The sequence below is a fragment of the Mustelus asterias genome, chromosome 7 (genome assembly GCF_964213995.1).
Source record: "Mustelus asterias chromosome 7, sMusAst1.hap1.1, whole genome shotgun sequence".
Classification (NCBI taxonomy): domain Eukaryota; kingdom Metazoa; phylum Chordata; class Chondrichthyes; order Carcharhiniformes; family Triakidae; genus Mustelus; species Mustelus asterias.
In genome coordinates, this window is record NC_135807.1 from 82,763,421 (window position 1) to 82,786,018 (window position 22,598).

Below are 22,598 nucleotides of genomic sequence, written 5' to 3' on the forward strand. Positions count from 1 at the left end.
TGTCTCTGTGCGTGTGTGTGTGTGTCCCTCTCTCTCTGGTGTTAAATTAGAGGTAGATAGTTAAATCCTCTTTAAATGTGTGTGTGTGTTTTGTGTGGTGATAGGGGAGCGGGAGCAGTGTTGTGTGTGTATCTGTGTCCCTCAGTCTGTGCCCGTGTGTGTGTGTGCGTGTGTGTCCCTCCCTCCCTGACTGGGTGTGTGTCTCAGGCGCTGCTCTGGGTCAGGTTTGGGACCTTCTCCATTAGCGGCCACCGCGGCTTCAACTTCAAAGCGTCAAGTCCAATCTTTTGAATGTTGATCACCTCACTAATTACACCTTCCCGTCGTGCATCGGTAATGAAGACACATGCGCACTCAACTTAATCAGCCATTTTTTACAGGGCAAAATAATTAGCAGAATAAAGATATATCGGATTTTCATATCCAGTTTCCCTTTTCCGTTTGCGGTGGCGAGCCGAGGGGAGTGCTTACACAGCCGGGCCCAAAGGAGCGCTTCACGTCCGAGTGTCTGGCTGGCCTGGGATCCTTGTCTTATTTCCAAAAACCAAACCAATCGGGGGGCCAGTGGATGTGACAATAATTAATGTCATTATAACAAAAAAAATAAAGAAGAAGAGGCGGCTGCGAGGGAAAATAGTAAGTTCCACTTTATTAAGCGGTAAGCCAGTATTATCTCGGTGACACAATGAGCTGCGTTATCGATTCGCACTCTTTATCATTACTGACTTGACTGGATTGTCTTTTCTTTCTCTCGCCAAAACAATTTTTTAAAACAAAAGCTACACAAAAAAAGAGAAATTGTCTCTAAACGCGTTTGGATTTTTTTTGGGGGGGGGGGGAGAAGGGGGAAAGGGGGGGTTCTCTTATTTTTTTTTAAGTGGACTGATCGGGTACTTGGTGTTTACACAAGTGCGATCGTGTGACTTTTAGGACATGTAGATACACATCAGGGAGAGATCGAGCTGTCAGATTGCCTCGCCTCCCAGTGAAAACACTTTCAGACACAACTTGCTCATTCTTTTGGGGGTCTCAGATGGAGGAGTTTCTGGTGGGAGACACACACACACAGAGGGGGGAAAGCTAGCCACACTCTCCAAACACCCGCACTTTTCTTTCCTCCAGCGCTGAAACTGTTCACTTTCCTCCTGCCCCAGCGCCTCTCTCCACTGCGAGGCGATTCCCAGTCGCAATCCTAACAACCATCGAGTTAGCTTTCTCTTTGGAAAATAACACAATTTCTTTGTACCCAAAAAAGTTGCCCTTTTTTTAAAAAAAAACCACACCGACCTCCTATGTTCCCCTCACTTTACTAAAATAATCCTTCTCGTTTTTTTAAAAAAACATTCTTTTTCGCGAGGATCGACCCCCAACTTTAAACACCATTTAGTTCGCTGTCTTCTTTTGTTGCTTTTTTTTTACCTGGCAGTGTGTGGGGCCGGGCTGCTGCTGGATGGCTGAGGGAGCAGCAGACAGCTCGGCCGGAGTGAAAACTCATACATCAGCCTGGGTAGTAAGGCAAGCGGCAGCAGCAGGTTGTGTGTTTATTGCAGGGTGATGCTCCCAGGGTGATCAGACCTCATGGTGATGATGATTAACTTGAAGGCAGACACGCTCCCCTGGTCTCTGGATGAGCCTGTATGTGTGTGTGTGTTTGTGTGTGTGTGTCTGTCTTCTTATGCCTTCTGCTCTCTGTGTGTCTCGCTCTCTGTCTCTTGCTGTGTGTCTGCTTCTTGTCCTGTGTGCCTCTGTCTCTTGTGTGTGTCTTTATGCCTCTTGCTCTGTGTGGCTGTCTCTGCCTCCTGCTCTCTCTGTCTCTTTCTGCTTCTTGCTCTATGTATGTGTGTGTCTCTGCCGCTGTGTGTGTGTGTGTGTATGTGTGTGTCTTTCTGCCTCTTGCTCTGTGTGGCTGTCTCTGCCTCCTGCTCTCTCTCTGTCTCTTTCTTCTTGCTCTGTGTATGTGTGTATCTCTGCCTCTGTGTATGTGTATGTGTATCTCGGCCTCTGCGTGTGTGTGTGTCTGCCTCTGTGTGTATGTCTTCCTGCCTCTTGCTCTTTCTGTGTGTGTCAGCTTCCATAAGCAACCGTCGCTCTTTCTGTCAAAAGCCGAGCTAAAAACTCTTCGCCCCCAATTTGTATATCGCACATTATCCGTTCCGACTCATCCCTGTGTGTCTCTCAGTATCTTTCCTAACACCACACGGAGCTCCAGACAGCCATATCCGCGCCTCTACTGGCTTCACCCTAATTCCGCTGTGTTCTGTACTTTTGATTATTATTGAAGCTTGTATATAGTAGCCCTGCCTTTTCGTTCGGGGCTGACTTCTGCGATTGGGACACGACAGTGACACGGGGATCGATCGTTTAAACTCAGAGCAAAGGCTGGGTATGTAACGCACTCTCTCCCCTTCATCACTGCAGCAGCAACTGTCGGCACAAACCACTAGATATCCGACTCCAAAGCTGGGTTTCAGAAAAATAAATAGTTAGACTCAGAAAAGGGCAATGAAACGTCGCGCGAAAACTATTCATTTCCAAGTTCCCGGAGATTGTGTGTTCCTATTCTGGATACGGAAGGAATCAATTGTCTAAAACCGTCGCCATCAGAAATAAATACTTTCACTTTTTTTTCCTATTACTGTCCACAAAGGTCCAAAAAGAAACAGAATACACAAAGTGCGGCTTAGTCGAGCGAGTTGATCTGTGATACAATATTTACTGTACTTCTAAAAGGTACATCCACAGGGTTTTGCAGTGGGTGTAAATACATATCTCCATAAACACACGTACAAATGGAGTATGTATATGAACACAGGGACACAGCGATTTTGTGAGAATCGTTTTGTCTTCCACCCTTTTTTATTCTCTGGGAGAAAGACACCAAGGCTATTTTTCAGTAATCGAACGGTACCAAATACTAACATTTGATACTCGCTTTTACACCACCGCGAGAAACACTTTTGGTTAACACAACAATAAGCATTTTATTTTGTTTTTGCCCTGATATTATTTAGTCAGTGGGCCTTAATAAAATATTTGAGGCTGTAACATTGGTTGTAAATACAGCAGGTTAACTTATTAAACGTTGTTCAGTTTGGAATGATTAAGAATGAGATTTGTATAGATTATTATCATGCAGTACTCTCATTGACGTTTGCCATGTTTCATCCACAATTAAATTAGAACCTTATCCGCTCAGATTGTGCAGTTAAGCGTTTAAAAAATGGTGCAAGAAACGTGTTTTTATGCAATCATTTCCTTTAATTTTGTATTGATATTCTTTAAAAAAAACCTGATGTTGCAAAATGGCTAATCAAATCAGAGGGGCTGGGTGAATCAGTTCATATATTCTGTAATATTCTCTTGGCACTTTAACCATAAGCTAAAACTTACACAGTGAAATTAGATTATCCACAATAACAATATTATAGCCTGCACTGGATGGAAGCAGAACTGAGGTGGCTTTGTTGATTGCAAGGGTTTAATGTTGCATTTCAGAATCTGATGTGGTTTAACCTCCCTTCCATTAACTGGAAAAACCCCTGAGGTTTTACAATTATTTCTTAAAGATAATACATTTAACATGGAATTGGTAGGCAGAGGAAAACTCATAAAGGCAAGAAGGAAAGCCCTTAATAACTCTTGAGATTCAGACATGTTCAGCTGTAAGATTGGTTCTGACTTCACCGAGGGTCGACAATGTGTCATTTCCATGAAGCCAAATTGCCCTCACCCTATATGATATTAATGTGCAAATCAATATTTCAGGGATTAAATTTCCCTTCTTCATTTTTTATGGTTTCTACCTCAATAAGTCTCAAGTCTATTAGAAGAGGCTTAGTGATTTAAAATCCTTCACTGCAGAACGCTTTTTTTTGTGGCTTCTTTTTCCTATCTCTTTCTTTTCCATAGCTTGAAACATGGAAGGTATCCCAAGGAATCTGGCAATCACCATCAGTATGTGCTCTGCTGTGAATTTGAGATGTGATCAGTTAAAGGCCTGAGAGAACCAGGTTCACAATTATTGGTTGCTACCTAAAATATTATGTTAATCATAGATCAATATGTTCTGACTAAATAATTATACTTTAATTTTAATGGTGGAAGCCAGATTATTTGTTAACTAAAGACAATTTCCAACTAATATGATAAAATCCCTCAGAGTGGGGTGCAGCGTAAAAAAAAGACTGACAACAATAAGATAAAAATGTTCAAATGTTAACCATTTGACATAAACATTTTAAATTCAAACACCAGCAGCATAATTGGTTGACGCACAATACTTTCTTTGCTTTGAAGTGATGTGTTCTCCACCTCAGCATTTTCACTTAGATTTCCCACTCAAAATCCATTTTTATGTTTGCGTAAATTATCACTAGGAATTTGCTGCTGACGTGTAAGTGACGCCATCAAACTTATTAAGAGTTAGCTTAGCAGTATATCTGCTAGTTGCTATTATTTGTGTCAGTTCTATAAATAGCATGAATATATTTAGTAGGGCTGGGCTTTAATATTTCCATTGCCAAGTGAAGATTTGGTGATGGTTTATTGACAGGTAAACGCTCGCAACATATCAAGGCTACTGTCATGTAAAGTGACAATGCTGTCAATTTTAAAACATTTTTCTGCATATTGAAGCAGTCAGCAATTGCTGGTGTGAGGGTTAGTGAACAAATATACCAATAAAAGTACAAAAGAAAAGTTTTGTAAAGGCAAAACATAGGTTAACGTGTAACTTTGGAATCAAGATAATTTTTAACAAATATGTTGCTCTGCTGTATTTAAAATTCTTAAAGTCTCTTGAGTCAGGACATGATTTCAGTCTAGAATGTTAATAAATATCTAAAATAACAAAACAAGCCAGCAATTAAAAATACAAATATTTCAGATTCTAATCTAAGAACCCCATCATATTTATTGTACATTATTTTGTACATGTGGTCAGTGTGTGTGTGGTTGTGTGCAAATCTGAGGAGAAGCTTTCTTCTTTGCAGTTCAAGCAGTCAGTGTATACTGGTGTTGGAAAATAGTTACTGTTTCATGGAAGTAGCCTTATTCCCACTGCCATTGCTGAATGTATTAGGGCTCAAATCAGGAATCAGTGTCAATTTCAAGTGTGTGTGTCTCTCTCTCTTCCCCTCCCTCCCTCTCTCCCCGTCTCCATTTAAGCCACTCAATCGAAAGGAAACGTGCAGCCAGGTTTTCATATCAGTATGTGGGAAAATAGTAAAAGTGAGGCTATTTTTACGATTGTGAACCATCTGGATGAAGTTCAGATGCAGCTGCACCAATTTTCGTACTCTGCAGAACATTTTTTCCATTCAGTGTAAAATGTTCCTTCCTAAAAATGTGGAGCAGACTCGGTCAATTTAGTCTGCAAAAAGAAATGCATATGAGAAAGGACAAAGGCGCCTTAATCCATGCAAGCTGTCTATTTTGCCAAAAATTCCTTTCTCTTTCGCTTTGAAAAGTTATATTTATTTCACATGTGCTGCTATTGTGAATGTGTGATGTTAAATTTATTTTATTCAGATTCAATATAAAAAAACTCTTAATGGGGAATTTCTCATCCTCATCAAAATACAAATATCTCCACGTTCAGCGAATACCAATAAAGTCATTTGAAACAGCTATTTTATATAACTGTGTATGACTTTTTCAGTGATTGGCGGAGGGAGGGGGGAATTATTTTGTATTGTACAATCTACAAGTGGAAGTGTAACTGGTTGAATCATTGTGCTGTGAATAATTGGTGTGAGTTAATTATTGTTCTAAATCAGCTGATAAAACTGAAGTTCTGATTTGAAGTCAGAAATGTTGGCAGCTTGGTATAGTTCACATACTCACAATACCAACAACTTTTGTGGGTGGAAAGATAAGAAACTAGTCATAGGCTTAATGTCTTATGTGCAGGGCCCTTCTGTTAGAGCCCCAGGGCTGTGTAACACAACAATTCTTTCCTGGTTAAAATCTCTTTTAGGGTTAAAAACTTGGATGGAGTTCAAGCTAAACAGCACCCAGGGAAAGTGCATGTGAATATGTACAACTTTCATGTAATTAGCACTTAATTATATTAACATATGCAAATTGTCAATTTAGAGGCTTGTTGGGCTGGCAGAGATCAGCCAAGCACAATTGCATTATTGTTCTGGAGAAAATAATGAATTTTGAGTTGGGTAGAGGAAACACATAACTAGCTTTCTAATTTAACTCATACCATGGTAAAATTTCATTAGTCACCATGGTAACTGGGTTAATTGTGCTGACTAATGTTCAGGGCTGCAGAGTGTCTTAAAAGAAAGCCTTGTTTGCCTAATCCACCTTACAACGACACTTGTTTGTACATGTTTCCTTTGTATAGGAATTTGCATATGCAAACGAATAGTTTCTCTGTCTCATTTGTCATGGTTCTTCATTACCCGTGAAGAGGACATTGTTACTTAGCTTTCACTGAGTGTCCTAAGACAGCACAGTGTCAAACAGTCCAGCTACATTCTTTCATAATTTGTTTCTGATTAATAGACCAGTTTCAGGTTCATTCTATTCAGACCTTAGCAAGGAAAGGTCAATTCTGTTGCTGAAAAGGGTTTCCGCAGTAACTAAAGCTGTTTTTCTTTGACCAATTAAATCACAGCCTAAAAGCAAGTGTAGCTTTGCATTGTGGAAATACCTTCACTAATAATCTCTCTCGGTTCCGATAACAGAATATGAAAAAAAGGAGAGATTCTGCTGTTCCAGAATTAATCCTGTTTTTTGACAGAAACGTAAACTGATATAATTGCTTTTCAGTTGGAGAAATGGAGGTTTATACAAGTGTGAAAGCATCGGAAAAGGATTAGCATTTTTTTGCATAATGAAAAGTACTGTTGAATGGCAGACTGAATGGTTGACTGAATGACTAAGATGAAAGGAAGATGAAAATGCAGGCTCTTCTTCCCTCCCTACGCACCCCCCCCCCCTCCCCCCAAATGCTCAGCTCACTCAAAAGATGTATTTGTCCAGGACTTGAGAAAACAAGCATAGTCTCATATTTCAGCAGCTTTATGGAATTCCCTTGGATTCTCTCCTCTTGTGAAGTAATATGTATGATAATGGTGCAGCTTGGGGCTGTTAAAAAAGGTTTGTATACAGGAGAGTTACAAGAACATGCCAGGCATGTCACAAACCAAATATTGACCACCAATGTCAAGGATGTTCAATTATTTTCTTTGGTAAAGTTTTTTTTTCCCCCAACAAAACTTAAAAGCAGTACTCTATAGAAAAATATCATTGATAATTACAATGTTATACAAATAAAATTCACTGTGAAAGAAAAACCATTTTATTCTGTTGTATTTAGATTTTGTTAACTGCGATTAAAACTTTGTTTGAAATATCATTTGATGAAAATAAGCTTTTATTGGTCAACAGCTGCCAAAGTGATAAGTGAATCTTTACTTCATTATTATTCTGAAAGTGAAAATACCACAGGTGTATTTTTGATAAGATAAAGTGAGATATTTACCCCTTGTTTAAATAATTATTTATGCTATGTATACTTTTGAAAGGTTTCACATGGGTTTAGGTTGTAATAAGTAACAGTTTCAGGCCCCAGACGAGTGTAGACATAGACTGTCAGCTGTTGACCCCTATTGTTTGCTGCCAGTTCACAAAACTTCTATATGCACATACTTGTCATTTGAATAAAGGTCTTGTCAGGTTAATTTTTAATGTGAAATTACTTAAGCTGCAAAAGCTTCAGGGCACTTGCAATACCATAAACTGAAATCACAGCGACTGTATATTGGTACTTTAATTTGTGTATGACTATTTTAACAAGAAAAATGTGTTATATTCTGTTTCTGTAAAGATTGGCATATTTTATAATTGTGTTAAACACATTTAATAAACTGTCATGTGCTGTAATTGGCACATTTTCAGTCCCTGCAGAATTGAATGACAGGCAGGTTAGTAGCTGGTTACAATTTGCCCGTGTTCTCAAGGCATAGAGGAGGAATAGCTAAACGACTCTAAATTACAAAAATAATAATTGTAATGATGTTGAAATAATCCAGTGAAGCTATTGGCCAGACTGTACGAATGCAGTCGTTACACAGTATGAGTGCAACCACTGTGCAAAAAAAAAAGGTGGATTGATTCACGTAGCAACTCACTCTGACAAGGTTATTAAGTTTTATTTTTAATCACAAAATAGCTTTAAACAATCAAGATGTCTCTTGTTTATGTTAGGTGCTTTTCTTTTTTTCAAATTTGCTATACCATATCTAAAAATAAATGTATATAATCCACATGTATTAGAATTACTCTGGTTAAAAGTATAGGAGGAGATTGGATGCACTAAGTTTTTCACTTATGCTTTAATTACATTTTGCTGGCATGCAAAGCAATTCAATGTATTTTACTGCACTGACAGGAATAGAATTCATCTGTGATGAAACTTGAAATGTATGATATATACTCGGGTTCTATAGGAAAGATTCCTGCATCCTGTCCATTAAATTGTAATCCTGAGAGACCAGGACCATCTAATACTATACTGTATTTTGTTGTAGAAGGAACTACATAAATCATACTTGCAAATAGTTTTTTTAAAGAGAAATCTGATTTATTTTTGTTTTAACAAAGATAATCATTCCAAATCATTTCACAACATTTAGCTACAGCATAGCGCTAAATATAATGACACTAAAACTGCTGAATGAAAAAGCGGAATAGGTTCTTTGAAATAGCGATAAAGATATGAATTAATTGGATTTAATACCGTACTAATATAGGGATGAATAAACAAAGCAGAACAACATCACAAAATTAAGTATTTGTTGTTTCTTCAATTATGTATTTGGCAGGGAGTATGTGACTGCTTGGACAATATATAATCATTGTACAACCTACCATTTTGAAACTAGCCTGCTATCAGCCTGTCTTAGAATTAAAAATGATCATCATAGATAAGCGTTTCCCTTAATTGAAATGCACATATTTCTTTACACTTTTGCAATAATGTTAAAGATGAATAGCTATACTAATGCCATCTCCTGTTGCGCAAGACTCAAATTGTATCCATGATTAAGCCTACAATGGGACATCAATAATTATAGGAATTACGTGTTTTTCAAATATTTAATCAACTCCTTTCTTTAAGAAGCAAGTTACTCCCAGGCCTCCTAAAGTATAGATACATTCTGGTTAGGAATGCCTCATCAAATGACATGCAGTATATGCCTTTTAATGAGAATAAGCTTTTATGGGAGCATTTACTTAGCACCAGTTCAATATTTGTTTAATAGAGAAAATTTTAAGTCTGAGATAGGTGAGGTTTGCTACATCCATACAATGTTACTACTAAGAAGTCCACCTGAGTTCCGAACGTTACTGCACCTTCTTGGAAAGAATAAGGATTAGCGGTGTGAGCACCTATGATTGGTTTCATGTGAAAGGGAAAATAATGGGTGAAAGCAAATGCAAGGGAAAACAGCATGCCTTACAGATACCTTTGGGCAAAGGACTTCTCTGCCGTAAGTTCAAAAATGCTGTCACAGAATACACACTATATATATGATATAATATATAAAATGTGTGCATATTTTTCTCAGATTATGGAAAGCTTTAATAGGTTGCATGAAATTACAGACATTAACATATACCACACAGTGCTTTATCTACAGCACTTAAACAATAGTATGAAATGGTTTGATGAGATATTACAGTGATATGCTACATAGAATCGCTTTGAATCTGCAGTGCAGAAAAAGGTTATTTGGCCCAACTGGTCTATGGTGGTATGAAAACACAAATTGCTGGGAAAACTCAGCAAGCCTGGCAGCATCTGTCGAGAGAGAAACAGAGTTAACACTTTAGTACAATATGATTCTTCTTCAGAACTCTGAAAAAGTAATAGCCTATGTTAGTGCTTATTCTCTGCAGAATCCGTCTCCCAATCTAATCAACTCTTCCAACATCCCTTTTTCACTTCTCCGCCATGCATGTAGCAAGCCTTTGCTTTAATGTGTCAGTACTATTTGCATCCCCTACTCCATGTGACAGTGAGTTCCACATTCTCATCACTCTGTGTAAAGAAACTTCTCCTAAAGTCTTTATCTGATCCGTCAGTGGCTTCTTTGTATGCATGACCCTTTTATTAATGATGTCAATCCAATAATCGTTTCACAATTTTTATATCTTAATATTAATATTACTTGGATATACCAAAATATTGTTTCTAAAAATTAACAAAGAATCGCTTAAGTAACAACAGTCTTAACATGACTGTCTCTGTGGCTGACTGAACCTCTGAAGTTTAAAGGGGATTGAAAGTGAATTAAATTTTCTGCATTGTTCTTTGTGGCAGTTGTAGATTTTACATGGAAGTAGCTTCTTTTGACAGATGAGCATGAGCTGCAGGTTTTCAATTTGTACACCCTCCGCATGAAGAGATGCCAGCAATTATCTGACACAGTATAAAGGGCGCACATTTAGTTAATGCAGACATGTAAGTTTTTAAGTTGCATAAAAGCAGGGGAGAGATGTCTCTTTGCTGAAATGAAGCAAGTTGCAAAGCTGCAACCTTTAAGGTCTGCCAAGTGTTGTTGGTCATACAGGTCTGTTCAAGTGCTTGCTGTCAACAGGCAAATCACAGGGAGCAATTTCTCTGGCTCACCTCCGATTAATTCATGAACTAGGCTTCACACACCAGCCTACTTGGTCCTTGGCCCAATAAGCGGGGACAGGTGCCAATCGGAACATCACCTTAAGAGCTGCTTTCAGAGTCCCAAGATGTAGAAAGCACTTCAGAGAGGAGGAAAGTGACTCTATCTCAGAAGGTTTGTCCCGTAGCAGATTTTGTTGAGACCTTCATTCAAAATGGATTAATGAGGCCAAATGAAAGCAAATTTCTTTCACCTATACATCAGATTTAAATAAATGAAGCAATGTAATAAGAAGGAGTCGCTGAGTCTCCAATCTGTATCTTACAAGTATTTTTGCTCTGCCATTTAATTGGCATTTGTTATGTAAATAGATGTCAACATTAAAGTTGTGTTGGTCAAAGTGGTGTGTACAGTATTCAGGAAAATGGACAGTAATACTAGTTCAGTGTAATCTAGCACTGATTTCCACCTCCCGCTCCCCTCCCCTCTCCTCCCCAAAAAGAGCGAAAAGGATATACAACAGACAGATATCTGGCACAGTGTTTGCAGCAGGGCAGAGGTTGAGTACAGTTACTGAAATCCCTTGAGAAGCACTTACTAAGTAGCCTTCTCATATCCTGCCTGATTTACAAAGCAAGAGTTTAAGCATGTATGTGCAAGTATTATTAGCCAATGAAGGATTCTTTAAAAAAAAAGCAACATCAAAATAATCTTGGAAAATGTTGGGGTGGGATCTAATAGGATGGAATCTATTTTCACATGAGCAAAATGCACGGATGGAAGCTAATGATTTAGTTGTGCATAAAGTAGTCGTCTTGTGCAATCTGAGCACAGTCATGAGATCATTTGTCATGGATGAAGTGAAAGTGTCAGGACCAATGAGTCTGTGAGTGCCAAAGGGGGCAAAAGGGCTTTAGGAGATACTTTAGTACAGTGCTAGGGACACAACACAAATGGAACTCTGGGGAAATGTAGGGTTAGTAAACTTGTGTGCATCCTCTGGATGGTAGAAAGTGATAAAATGTGATACTGAGGATAAAGATGGGTATGTGATACCTTAACAGTGCAAATAAATTAAATAGAAAGAAAGTATTTTAAGGCAGTTGAGCATTGGAGCTGGGAATCAGGCTTCATTTCTCTTGGATTTTGTAATGGTTTTGAAAAAGATAATTTGTAATGAACAATTGTCACGATAGCTTCAGTCATCTACTTACAGTCTTGTCCACTAAAATGGTTAAACAATAAGTACCTAGTGCATTTAGCAGAAATAACAAGTTCTGAGTGAAAATTTGTATGAAAGGTGCTTGTGTGTATGTTTTGTCACGATGTTGCGAATTATTGTTTCTTATATTACACCAAGCTGAAACAATTTACTTTGATAAAAATGTAGAAATAAACAGACCTTCAGTGTAGCCAGAAAAGCAATGGTCTTATCTCTGTCTGTTCTGAACACAAGTTTAGAATCAAAGCAATGCAAATGCATTTTTAAATTGTATTAAAGATCACCTGATTGGCCTTTTTTTCCCTTCCCCTGCTGTTTTTCCTGGTGCAGAAATAAACACTGGGCACTGTTTCAAAAAAATTTCAAACTTGAGTTCAAATAGCACCAGTCTCATTTCTCTGAAATACTTCAGACTTGAAGAAGAATTCTCAGTTAAATCTGACACCAGAGCTTCTTGCATTTTTGTATGGAGAGGCGTGTCTAACATTTGTTTACTAATTTGTGGAAATGATTTCAGCTTCATAAAAATTGATAATTTCAAATTTGTTTTGTGCCCCAAAATGCTTCTCGCCACTCACTTTATTTTTCTGGTTATTCCTATTTTAAAATACCCTACCAAATGTAAGTCAGCCATAAAACGACAGCTTTTGAATCTTTCTTTGCCACACAATTAATATTCCATTTCATTATATTATTGCTTTGTTCATTACTGCCAGCTATTGTCTGTTTGCACTAAATCCTGAAACGTAATCAACGTTTTGCTCTAGGTAGTGTCTTGTGGTAAACTTTAATTAACTCTTATTACATTGAAGAAGTCTTCAGCTGCTGTACTAACTAATCATTTACCTTCATTATAGTCTGACAGCCCGACTTGTTAATGGCTCTAATAGAACCAGCACTCAATGAATAAACCTGCAGAGTTTACTCCATTCACATTTACTTCGTGCAAAATTGCGCCACTGCTAAAATAATCAGCCGAAGCTAGAACGAGTCAATTGTGTCACCCTGTTTATCTTGACTGGCATGTGTTACTTTTGTAAATAGAATTACCTTCCTAATCTTAACCCTCCAGCAACTTAAGGAACGACAAAATAGGTTTAGAAATAATGGCTTATGACACTTTATATCAATAAAACATAACTTTAGTGAAATCACTAATAACATTTTATTATGGAATAGTATACAGTGAGGCGGTCGAGTTGTAACTGATTCCAATCTGCATACAATCCGGGTCTAGTTTGCAATTTACTCCTGTTGCCCCGAACTGTCAGAGAGGAAGTGTAGCGAGCTGAATTAATAATCATGTTGTCCATTTCTAGAAGAACCCATCGGTAGGCAGTACTTTTTCCATGATTGTGTATTTCAGCTGAACAGTCAGGAAGGTGCCGGCTAGTGTGATGGTCCAATATCGAGCTGCAGTAGGGTGACGAGTCCCTCAAATAAATGGCCAGGCTGAACTACTTCACAAATAGGTTATTGAAAATCCCTGCCTCGCCAGTTAGCCGTTTTTATAGTGGCTGTAGCCCGCATTTTATTTCAAGTTTTGCTTGTAAAGCAGTGCATCAGGATGGTACAGTGAAAGAAAACGAGTCCCCATCAAAAGTTTGTTTGAAAGGTGCCAAAAGACGGGAAAAACACGGGGATGATCTACAGATAAATATTGGGCCTGACGATAATAAAACGAAGTCACCCTTCACTATGGCTCGTGGAGGTTCAATGTCTCCAGCCCGTAACTTCAGCCAAATCCATGGAATTCTGCCAATGCCTCATCCCCAGTTGTGGCGAGAGATCAGGACGGACCCCCCACCCCCTAACTGAGATTCCAAGTGACCGGCTTTAGCTAGCCAGCCAGTCGCTGAGGCGGAAAGAAAGAGACGAGGAGGATCTTGGATTCCCTGCTTGTGGTCCGTGTAGAGTTAGTTGGCGCAGCAGTCGAAGCTCCCATAATAAGGCTTTACGCCTTTGGGTTAGATGCTCTAACAGGAACCCCGGTAAATCAGCCGGGTTTTTCAAACCAGGTTTCGGTCTCCCTGGCTGGAATTGGCATATGTGGATGTTGGGGCGAGAACAGTATCGCGTTCAACTGTGCAATTTGTGCGCGGATATAGCACGCTGATAGCAAGACTTGCGGAAATAACAGTAACTTTGGGTGGAAAGCAAGACCCAGAGGGTGAAGGAATTCATAGCCTATGGGGGTGGGAGTAATATGGTATGCGGAGAAAGTGACAACAAATAAGGTTGTCCCTTGAAAAGATGAAAACCAGATGAAATCGGTGAATGATAGATACATAGTGTTTAGACATTTTTTTAAAAAAGTTTTATTTTGATGCGGTGTTGATTAGTAAGTGTTAACATTTGCTAATTCAATTTTTAAAATATGCACTGTACCTTGCATCCAGACTGCAGTGTGTACTGCAGGACTTAAACTCCCCCCCCCCCCCCCCACCCCCAAAAAAGATGCAATTTATAAAGATGATTTTGCAGTATTTGTGATTTTTTTAAAAAAACCGTCTTTTTCGTGCTCCCTTTCACATGACCTTGTTAAATTTAGCAATGGCGAGAATATCTTTCCAACAGATTGCCCTAACGTTAGAAGGAAGAAATCTCACTTCTGAATACCAGACTGACTTTTCTGGTTATTAAACCTGTTCAGGTCTAACATTCCTGTTATACTTATCTTTTTTTAAAAACTAGATCTGAGGCTAAAACATTGCTAATAGCTTTGGAATGCTCACTGGGATACCTGGTCTGTGATTACATTTTATGAAGATAATTACAGTAGAACTAGCCTTGAAGCAGGATCTGCAGCAGAACAACTTTTGAACTAGGTGGCAATAGGAAGAGCCATCACTGCACCAAAATGACCTGATAATTATATCAGAATCTGCTCTGAACATAAATAACTGAGGGAAAATGTCAAAACCTGTAGCAACTGGAAAACTTTACAGAAATTAGAGGCAGTACAGCAGTTTTCATCAATTATTGCTCACATTATCCTTCAAAGCCATCCAAGTGGCCTCTATGCATTTATGAAGGGTTGAGGTAAAATTACAGATTCTGAGTAATGAACCTTAAATAAACATGCACAATAATTGTTTATTCATAGTGCAGATTAATGTAATGGATCTTTGCTCCTGACTTGCAAAGACTAAGGATTTGGAGTTAGGCTGTATACGTGAAGCTGAACTGTTAACTTTAAATCCTTATCAGGAGCATTTTTTCCCTGAAAGGGAACAAGAATGATGTTATCAACAGACAGGCGCTTGTAAAATCAGCTGCAATTTACATAACCTTTGAGTACTTTCATATTGTATATACTTTGCATTATAATACAAGATGTGATTGACTTGTAGATTAATATTTATTTAGCACAGGGAAATCAAAGGGATTAAGCAGTCATCATTTAAAATCTAATCCTTCTTTGCATGGACGAAACAAAGGGAGGGTGATTAATGTACATGAGGCTTATAGGGGCACAATGAAATTATTTTGTTTCATCTATAACCACTTCTGATTAAAACAATAGTATTGTAGTTCCAAATGTAAAGCAGACTTGCATTGGTGATACCGCCATTTTCATACAGGCCCTTGATTTTTGATTTCTACATGTCAGATATTTAACTTGCTTGAATACCAACTTTACTGCACCCTCTACACTTCATACAGAGCATCATACTCTGATGCTTCAATCTTCTTTGTGTAACATTAACAAGAATGCTCAGTGGCATCAAGATCGTTTAATAGTACAAGGAGAGGAAGGTAAAAATGAAACCAGAAAATTATATATTAAATGTGTTTTTTAACTATTAGACTGACCACATTATTGTGCACTGAAAATCTACATCCTTGTGCAGATTGAGGAACCTTGCTCCGGAATTACTTCATTACAGGTTGCAAAAAGATTGACAGTCAACCAAAATTGTTGAATAGACACATTGAAACTTTGTTGAGGAAATATTGAGCATAAGAAATAGGATCAGGAGTAGGTAGGCCATGCAGCCCCTCAAGCCTGCTCTGCCATTTAATATCATAGCTGATCCTTGACCTCAACTCCATTTTCCCAACTGACCCCTATATCCTTTGATTCTTTTAGAGTCCAGAAATCCATCAATCTCAGCCTTGAATCTACTCAGTGATTGAGCACCTACAGCCTTTAGACTAGAGAATTCTAAAGATTCACAACACCTGAGTGAATAAATTTCTCCTCTTTATCTTGAGTGTATTCCCCACCCGCTTACTTCTAGAATCTCCATCCAGTGGAACAACCCTGTTGTGAAGTTAATGAGAGTATCAGCACAATTAGAACTGTACGTCTGCTCTATATTATTACAAATAATAGTGATTGTGTTTGCTATATGGATGAAGGGTGGTTTGCTCTGGCAGCATTGGCCTAGCAGATAGAGTTTCACGTACGATGGGGGAACATCAGTAAGGATGCAAGTAAGGTCACACAACAGGATATATGCAATGGCAAAGTTTGTTGCATTGAGGCTTGACTTATCATTACAAAAGGGTGTGGGAGGAGCTTGTTCATTGGAGCCAAGTATAGTATTCAAAAGTGTCATTATAATACATACCTATATGACTTTCTTCAAAGTAGCTTTGTGGACAAATGTGATACTTGGTTCACATTTATGTTCTTTACACTATGATACAAACAATAAGGTGTCAGCCATCTAATGTTGCTTCTCATGTGCTAAAAAGACTGGGATAATACTTGGAATGAAATCCAGAGAAACTGTCATGCTACGATTGTATGTGTTACATGTTGTCTGATTAGTGCTTAAAAATCTGCTTTGATAACTTGTCAGCATTCATGAACAAATTTTTTTTTAAAAGACAAACTTTGGCTAGCCAGGTAATGTAATGCACACAAACATCTTTATTTATCTATTTATTTATGATTATTTATCTTCGGAACTTTCAAGCCAATTCCTATATAATTCCTTCACCTCTTCCAGGACAGATGTATATTTTGTTTCAGTCTTCTATTCAAACTTAATTACCTTCTCCGCCTTTGTAGTGACTTGGATGGAAAGTTTTTTGCCAAGTCAAAAGAGGTCGTCACACATTCTTTTGCAGTTCTCTTCATTAATTCATCCTTGCAGGAGCACTTTCTATCATGCTGGGAAGGTAGAAGGGTGTAATAGAAGAGCCCTGAAACATCAGCAGGAAGCTCTAAGCTGGTTAATGCAGTATAATTGTCTGGACATAGACTGGCCTTTGTTTGTGCGGTTCACTTCGAATCAGCTGTAATTAACTCCAGAGTGTTTCCAGATTGCCAGCAAAAAAAATTACAGCTTTTCTGTTTTAAATTGGAGAGGTCACAAAGACATTAGCTATGCAGATTGGTTTACTTTGATTTGTCCCTTACTTATAAGTGAAGGGTTCTGTAGTTTCTAAAAACTGTTTTCAGTTATTGTAATTTTACATAAATTTGGGGGCTTCAGTGCAGTGCCCCAAAATCAAAGTTTTTTTTTCACCAAGCAAATACATTTTAAACCCGGTTAACAATTACATTTTGATGTCAGTAACACAACAAGCTTGTTACAATATAATTTTATTTATGTTGTGTGCAACAGGGCTATATGACCAACAAACAATATCACATAGAGAGTAACAAAGAAGTACATGTGGCTGAGAGTTTCTTCTGAATAACTTTAAATGTTCTGAAAGATGGCCAATAGACTGGGAAGATAAAGGAAAATTTGCTCAGCTAAAGATTAGTTCATAATAGTTGGCCTAAGCCACATTACTCAAGCTGGGAAACCTGAAGTAATCTGACATAATTATTGTTTTTTGTGCAAAATACAGTACCTGCATTTAAGGCTTAAAAATGACAAGTGCAGTAAAAGAAATGTTTAATTTTACACAATCCATGGCTGGCAAAGCATCTACCACACCCTACTACTATACCACAGCATCTAATCATGGATTCAAGGAAGTATAGCACAGCATAGGTTGCAAATATATTTAATAATATTGTACAATGCGCAAACAATTGTCAAAATTCAATGCAAAAGTTTCTTGCATTGCTTTTTTTTTGCTTTTAGATTTGAATAAAATAGTACTGAATCTAAATGTGGACTTAGTAAGTAGAGGGGCACTTGGTGCCTGTATAATCCTGCTTTGATGGATTTTTCATCAGTCGTTTGTATGTGGCAACAAATAAACAAGTATAATTACACTTGTGAAGGTCTATTCAATCCTTTGTCAGGATTAGATATATGTGCAGTTTTCGCACTGATCCTCTCCTTTGTCTTTGCCTAACTCAGTATGACATATTGATAGAGGATTTGGTGTGGAGAAAAAGGCCACTGCAGAGACAGTGATGACCTTTAGAAAACTTGATATAATTCTGGTATAATTGTATTTGTTTTTAAGAGAGTTATGTAAGTTCTAACTTTGCGTGGGTTGAACTAGTGTTTTATGTGGACAGCTTTTAACCTGCCTCTAACACTGCAGATAAAGAATTGAAGTCGAATAAGGGAACTAAACAGCAGATGGAAAAACAAAGGAACCAAGAACCCTATTGGTCTTTTTTTTCCCCAGCACTTAACAGTGTGGCAAACCTAGCATTCCTCTGCCATTATTCGCTCCTCTTGATCAGATCACGTTCTTTTTAATCACTTCTCAAAACACTGTCTCACTGGAGCGGAGAAGAAGGCTGGGACAATCTCAATTAAAAAACAGAGGTATAATTGGCATTTGTGATTCTAGTTCTTTGTTCCAATGGGAACTGAACATTCATTCAGTGCAGAGGCATTGCCCTATTGTTTAACATGTACACTTTTTGTCAGTTAATCTTAGTGTAGGAGTATTGATTATTTTGCTTGTAGCCATTCAACCTGTATTTGCTGAAGGAGGAAAAGAGGAGTTAGCAATTCAATCATATATAAAAGTCAGTTGTTTTGTATTTAAAATGTTGATTTTATACAAACAAAACAACAAAATGAATAGACATGTACCCAGAGCAAATTGTTCCATAGGTTCAAGATCAAAGCTCAATAGAAAATAGTTTGCAAAAAAACACATTCATCTAAATTATTAGGAAATATGTTGCGGAAATTTGCAAAACACCAAAGCATGCTTGTTAAATCTTTTAGATGTTAAAGCTTTCTTAGGTAGTGTCTGAAGAAGAACTGAGGGCTTTGATTTGGTTTGTCTGCAGAAACCATGTATGTCTAAACAGCAGGTATCGTGATCAGTGTTCAGATGTATATAGCATATTTTATAATTTATCAGTTTATAATGATTCACTGTGTATTGCCCAGAAGGATGGAGATATTCCCCACAGAGTCATTTAGTGCTTGAAGTGTTGAGAAATGCCGCCTTTCAAATCACAATCTGCTGCATTTTGTCTTGCTTCATCATTGTAGATTTCCCTCTTCTATAATTGTCTTAATTGAATTGCTTTATATGTGTGCTTATATAATTCTTTTAGTATACACTTCGCTGCATCTTTCTGGATCTATAGGTAGAACTATTTACAAAGTGGTGAAGACATGCCATTTATCAATGTCTGCTTTTTCAGATGATGAGATGAAATGGGAGTCCTCTACATAGTACTACATGTTTCAAGCTTATTTCCGATGTAAATTATTCAGTGTTGGCGGATATTGGTGTATGTACACTATGTGCTAACAAGAGTAGATAGTCAAGTCTGGTCCTGTCTGCTCAACAAATAAAAGTATCGTAAGGTTGCTTTGTGCTGGAAATGGCAAGATAATACACCATAGAGCTCATTTTGTATTTGTCCAGAGTTACTGAATGTGGATTAAAATTGGACTTGTTATAGTTGTGATCTCCTGAGAGTGTTCAGGGTATTCAAATCTGCCTGGTGTGTTCTGTTGCAACTTCTTATGACTGTTAGGAGTACAAAAACTATAGCCTAATTTCCGATGCAAATATTGTTGGTGTTAAATTGCCAAATGCAGAAGTAAATGTGCCTGTGTGAACTAATTAGAAAATTATTAGTTTTTCATGGTCTTTGTGTTGAGGTTCATTTCGGAGATGCTTTTTTTACGCTGCATGCAAGCCATGAGCATAATTAACCTGAAGCTCATCAATGATTAAAATTACACGCTAAGCTTTATGATATTCAATTCAGAGGCAATTAGACTGTCATTTTAGCCCATCTCAGACTGCAAAACTAATTTTAATTCATTTTCAATCTGTGTAAATCTTCTGATGTCTCTTAAACTGATCATTTCCCTCTTTGACTTAGCTGAAGAGATTAGATTTGATTAGAGCAAAAAATTTAAGCAGCTATTCTTCAATACTTAATAGCAGAGTGCATCCCCCAAGCCTTATTTAGTCAGAAGTTGTTTTAAATTAATCCCCTAAATTGCTGCATACTAAGGCATTATGCACACAACACAGAATGATCTCTGCTCTCCAAATGTTCAGCAGCAGTATTTTTTATTCACAGTTATGTAGTGTGAAATTATGTTGTCTTATTGACACTGCACACATGGCAATGTTCTTAATTTTGAGAATCGTACTATACACGCCCCTGAAGGTGTACAGTGAGCTGTCTTTTCTCTTCCTCAAAGCCTTTGTTATGCATTGAAAGTGAGCACTGAAGTGGCTGACCACCCTGCTGTTGTGTATAGTGCCATCATTCTGTAAAGTGGGAGATCTGCAAGGACCAGAGACACTCAGGATCTATGCAAGTCATTAATACAGTAGTTGCAGTCCAGTGAGCAATGAGACGAAGGATAGCAGAGTTTTCACCTTAACTTTCCTCCTGTGCTGCACCCTGCTGTGAAATAGTGATATGGCCTTTACAAACTACATTTGTGTTTCCACTAAAGGGAATATATGGGCTGTGGTGCCTGCCTGGAGAAATGATTGAAGGATTTTCATCATCGGGGTTTCATATGATTTGTTAAAGATAGGAGAGAAGTTGATTGAGGTAGTAGCTGAGAGATGGGCAACACACCAGGACTGACAACATCAAAATTGTATTTGAAATGGTGTTCATTACGTTTTGCAGTGAAAAAATTTGACTGAGTCTAATTTTCCCCAAGGATGGTAGGACTGGATGCACTAAATATTAATTTCTGTTTCTATGCCTATTGAAGTAGCTGAAGCGTGAGGAAGAATCCTGATTGGTGCTTAATCAGGGCTTGTTAGATACCTGCTGAGGGCTCTCTCAGAAGGAAGATTTGAAGTAAGCTGATTTACTTGGTCAGATGAGAAGCAAAGAAGAGCTCAATCTTTTTTTTTTGTTGGCACTATAATAATTTGCTTACTTTTCTCTCATGCTATTGGATTTATCTGACAAAATATGCCAAGAGTTTTTTAAAAAAGGCCAGCAGCAAACTTTATAATCGGAAGGCCTTTTGAAAAGATTCAGTGGAAGAGGTGAACCATCACCTCTAGATGTTTTTTTTTGTGCACTTATAAGGAAAATATTGTCAAGACTATACTTTGCAAAGGAGTCGATTAGCATTCAAGAAAATGTAAGGCGGATGGTGAGAGCATTAGCTTGCATTTTCCAGTTATTACCAAATATCCCTTGCTGGAATTCTCAAGTGAAAATCAATATTATTGGTGGTTTTTGAGCTTCTATAATATTTGAAATATATCATTTGACCCGTTTGTGAGACTGAAGATTAAGACTTTTATTTTATTCTGGAGCTGCTTGTGCAGAGGAGTGAAGTATTTTGGACGTGTTGCCGTGTTATTTATGTGAGTGATTACTGCTGAGGGTCTAGATCATTACAAATGCATCAGTACTGTGACAGTACGATTTCATAGGAAATTGTTTTTTGTGTATGATAGACTAGTTAATTAAAAGTTTTATATTGAAGAAATATAACGTAGATTTGGATTATAATACATCAAGAAATTAATGCTGTGCATGTACTTTGAAGAGAAATAATATAACAATTTTTAAATTATCACTTTTTGTAACATGTCAAAGGCCATTGAGATTAGATCCAATTTTAAATTTTGTAATAAAGTCCACTTTATACCAGACATTAAAATTCCACCATTTGTAAGCTAAAGATGATCTATTAGAGAATAATATTAGTGTTTTAATAAAATGGCTTCTCTCAACTTATTTTTGGTTTATTCAGGTCCCTGACAGGCTGGATGAAATGAGATCCCCATGTAGCAATTGCCATGGAAACCTGTGACTCCCCTACTATCGCTAGGCAGGAAAATGGGCATAACACATCAAAGCTATGCGGAACGACACAACTTGATAATGAGGTGCCAGAGAAAGTTGCGGGGATGGAGCCTGACAGGAAAAACAGTACTACGGATGACAACCTGAGAACAGATGAGCACAGAAGCAAAAGCTTGTTGGATTTCAGTGTGGAGAATGCAGCCACCACTCAGGTTACCTCAGCAAAAGAGATTCCCTGCAACGAATGTGCCACTTCTTTTTCAAGTTTACAGAAATACATGGAGCATCACTGCCCGAATGCCCGCCTTCCTCTTCTGAAGGATGACAATGACAGCGAGATAAGTGAATTAGAGGATAGCGATGTGGAGAATCTGACAGGGGAGATAGTTTACCAGCCTGATGGATCGGCATTTATAATAGAGGACTCCAAAGACAGTGGGAAGAATGTGCAGCCAGAAATGAACAGTAAGCTCTTTTCCTCTGCAATTTTTCTGAACTCACTCGCAGCAGCTGGGGAAAAGAATGAGAAAGCAACCTCTTTGTCGTTCTACCCGCAAGTCATCAACACTTTTCATATTGCTTCATCCCTCGG

The 22,598-nt window shown here is 37.9% G+C and overlaps 1 protein-coding gene across 8 annotated transcripts in view; it reads left to right on the forward strand.

Annotated features, from left to right (window-relative positions):
• The first annotated feature begins 376 nt into the window (after positions 1 to 376).
• Positions 377 to 22,598, forward strand: part of LOC144495818 (zinc finger homeobox protein 4-like) — a 242,271-nt gene continuing 220,049 nt past the window's right edge. For 7 of the 8 annotated variants that reach the window (XR_013498342.1, XR_013498341.1, XM_078216341.1 and 4 more), the window contains exons 1-2: positions 377 to 636; positions 21,954 to 22,598. The exon at positions 21,954 to 22,598 is cut by the window's right edge and continues 1,973 nt beyond it. Coding sequence is in view for 6 of the 8 variants with exons in the window: in XM_078216341.1 (XP_078072467.1) it covers positions 22,000 to 22,598 (599 nt within the window). In the remaining 2 variants the exon portion in view is untranslated. Of the gene's footprint in view, positions 637 to 2,275; positions 2,384 to 21,953 lie in introns of those variants that run through there. The other variant, XM_078216342.1, reaches the window with a different exon arrangement.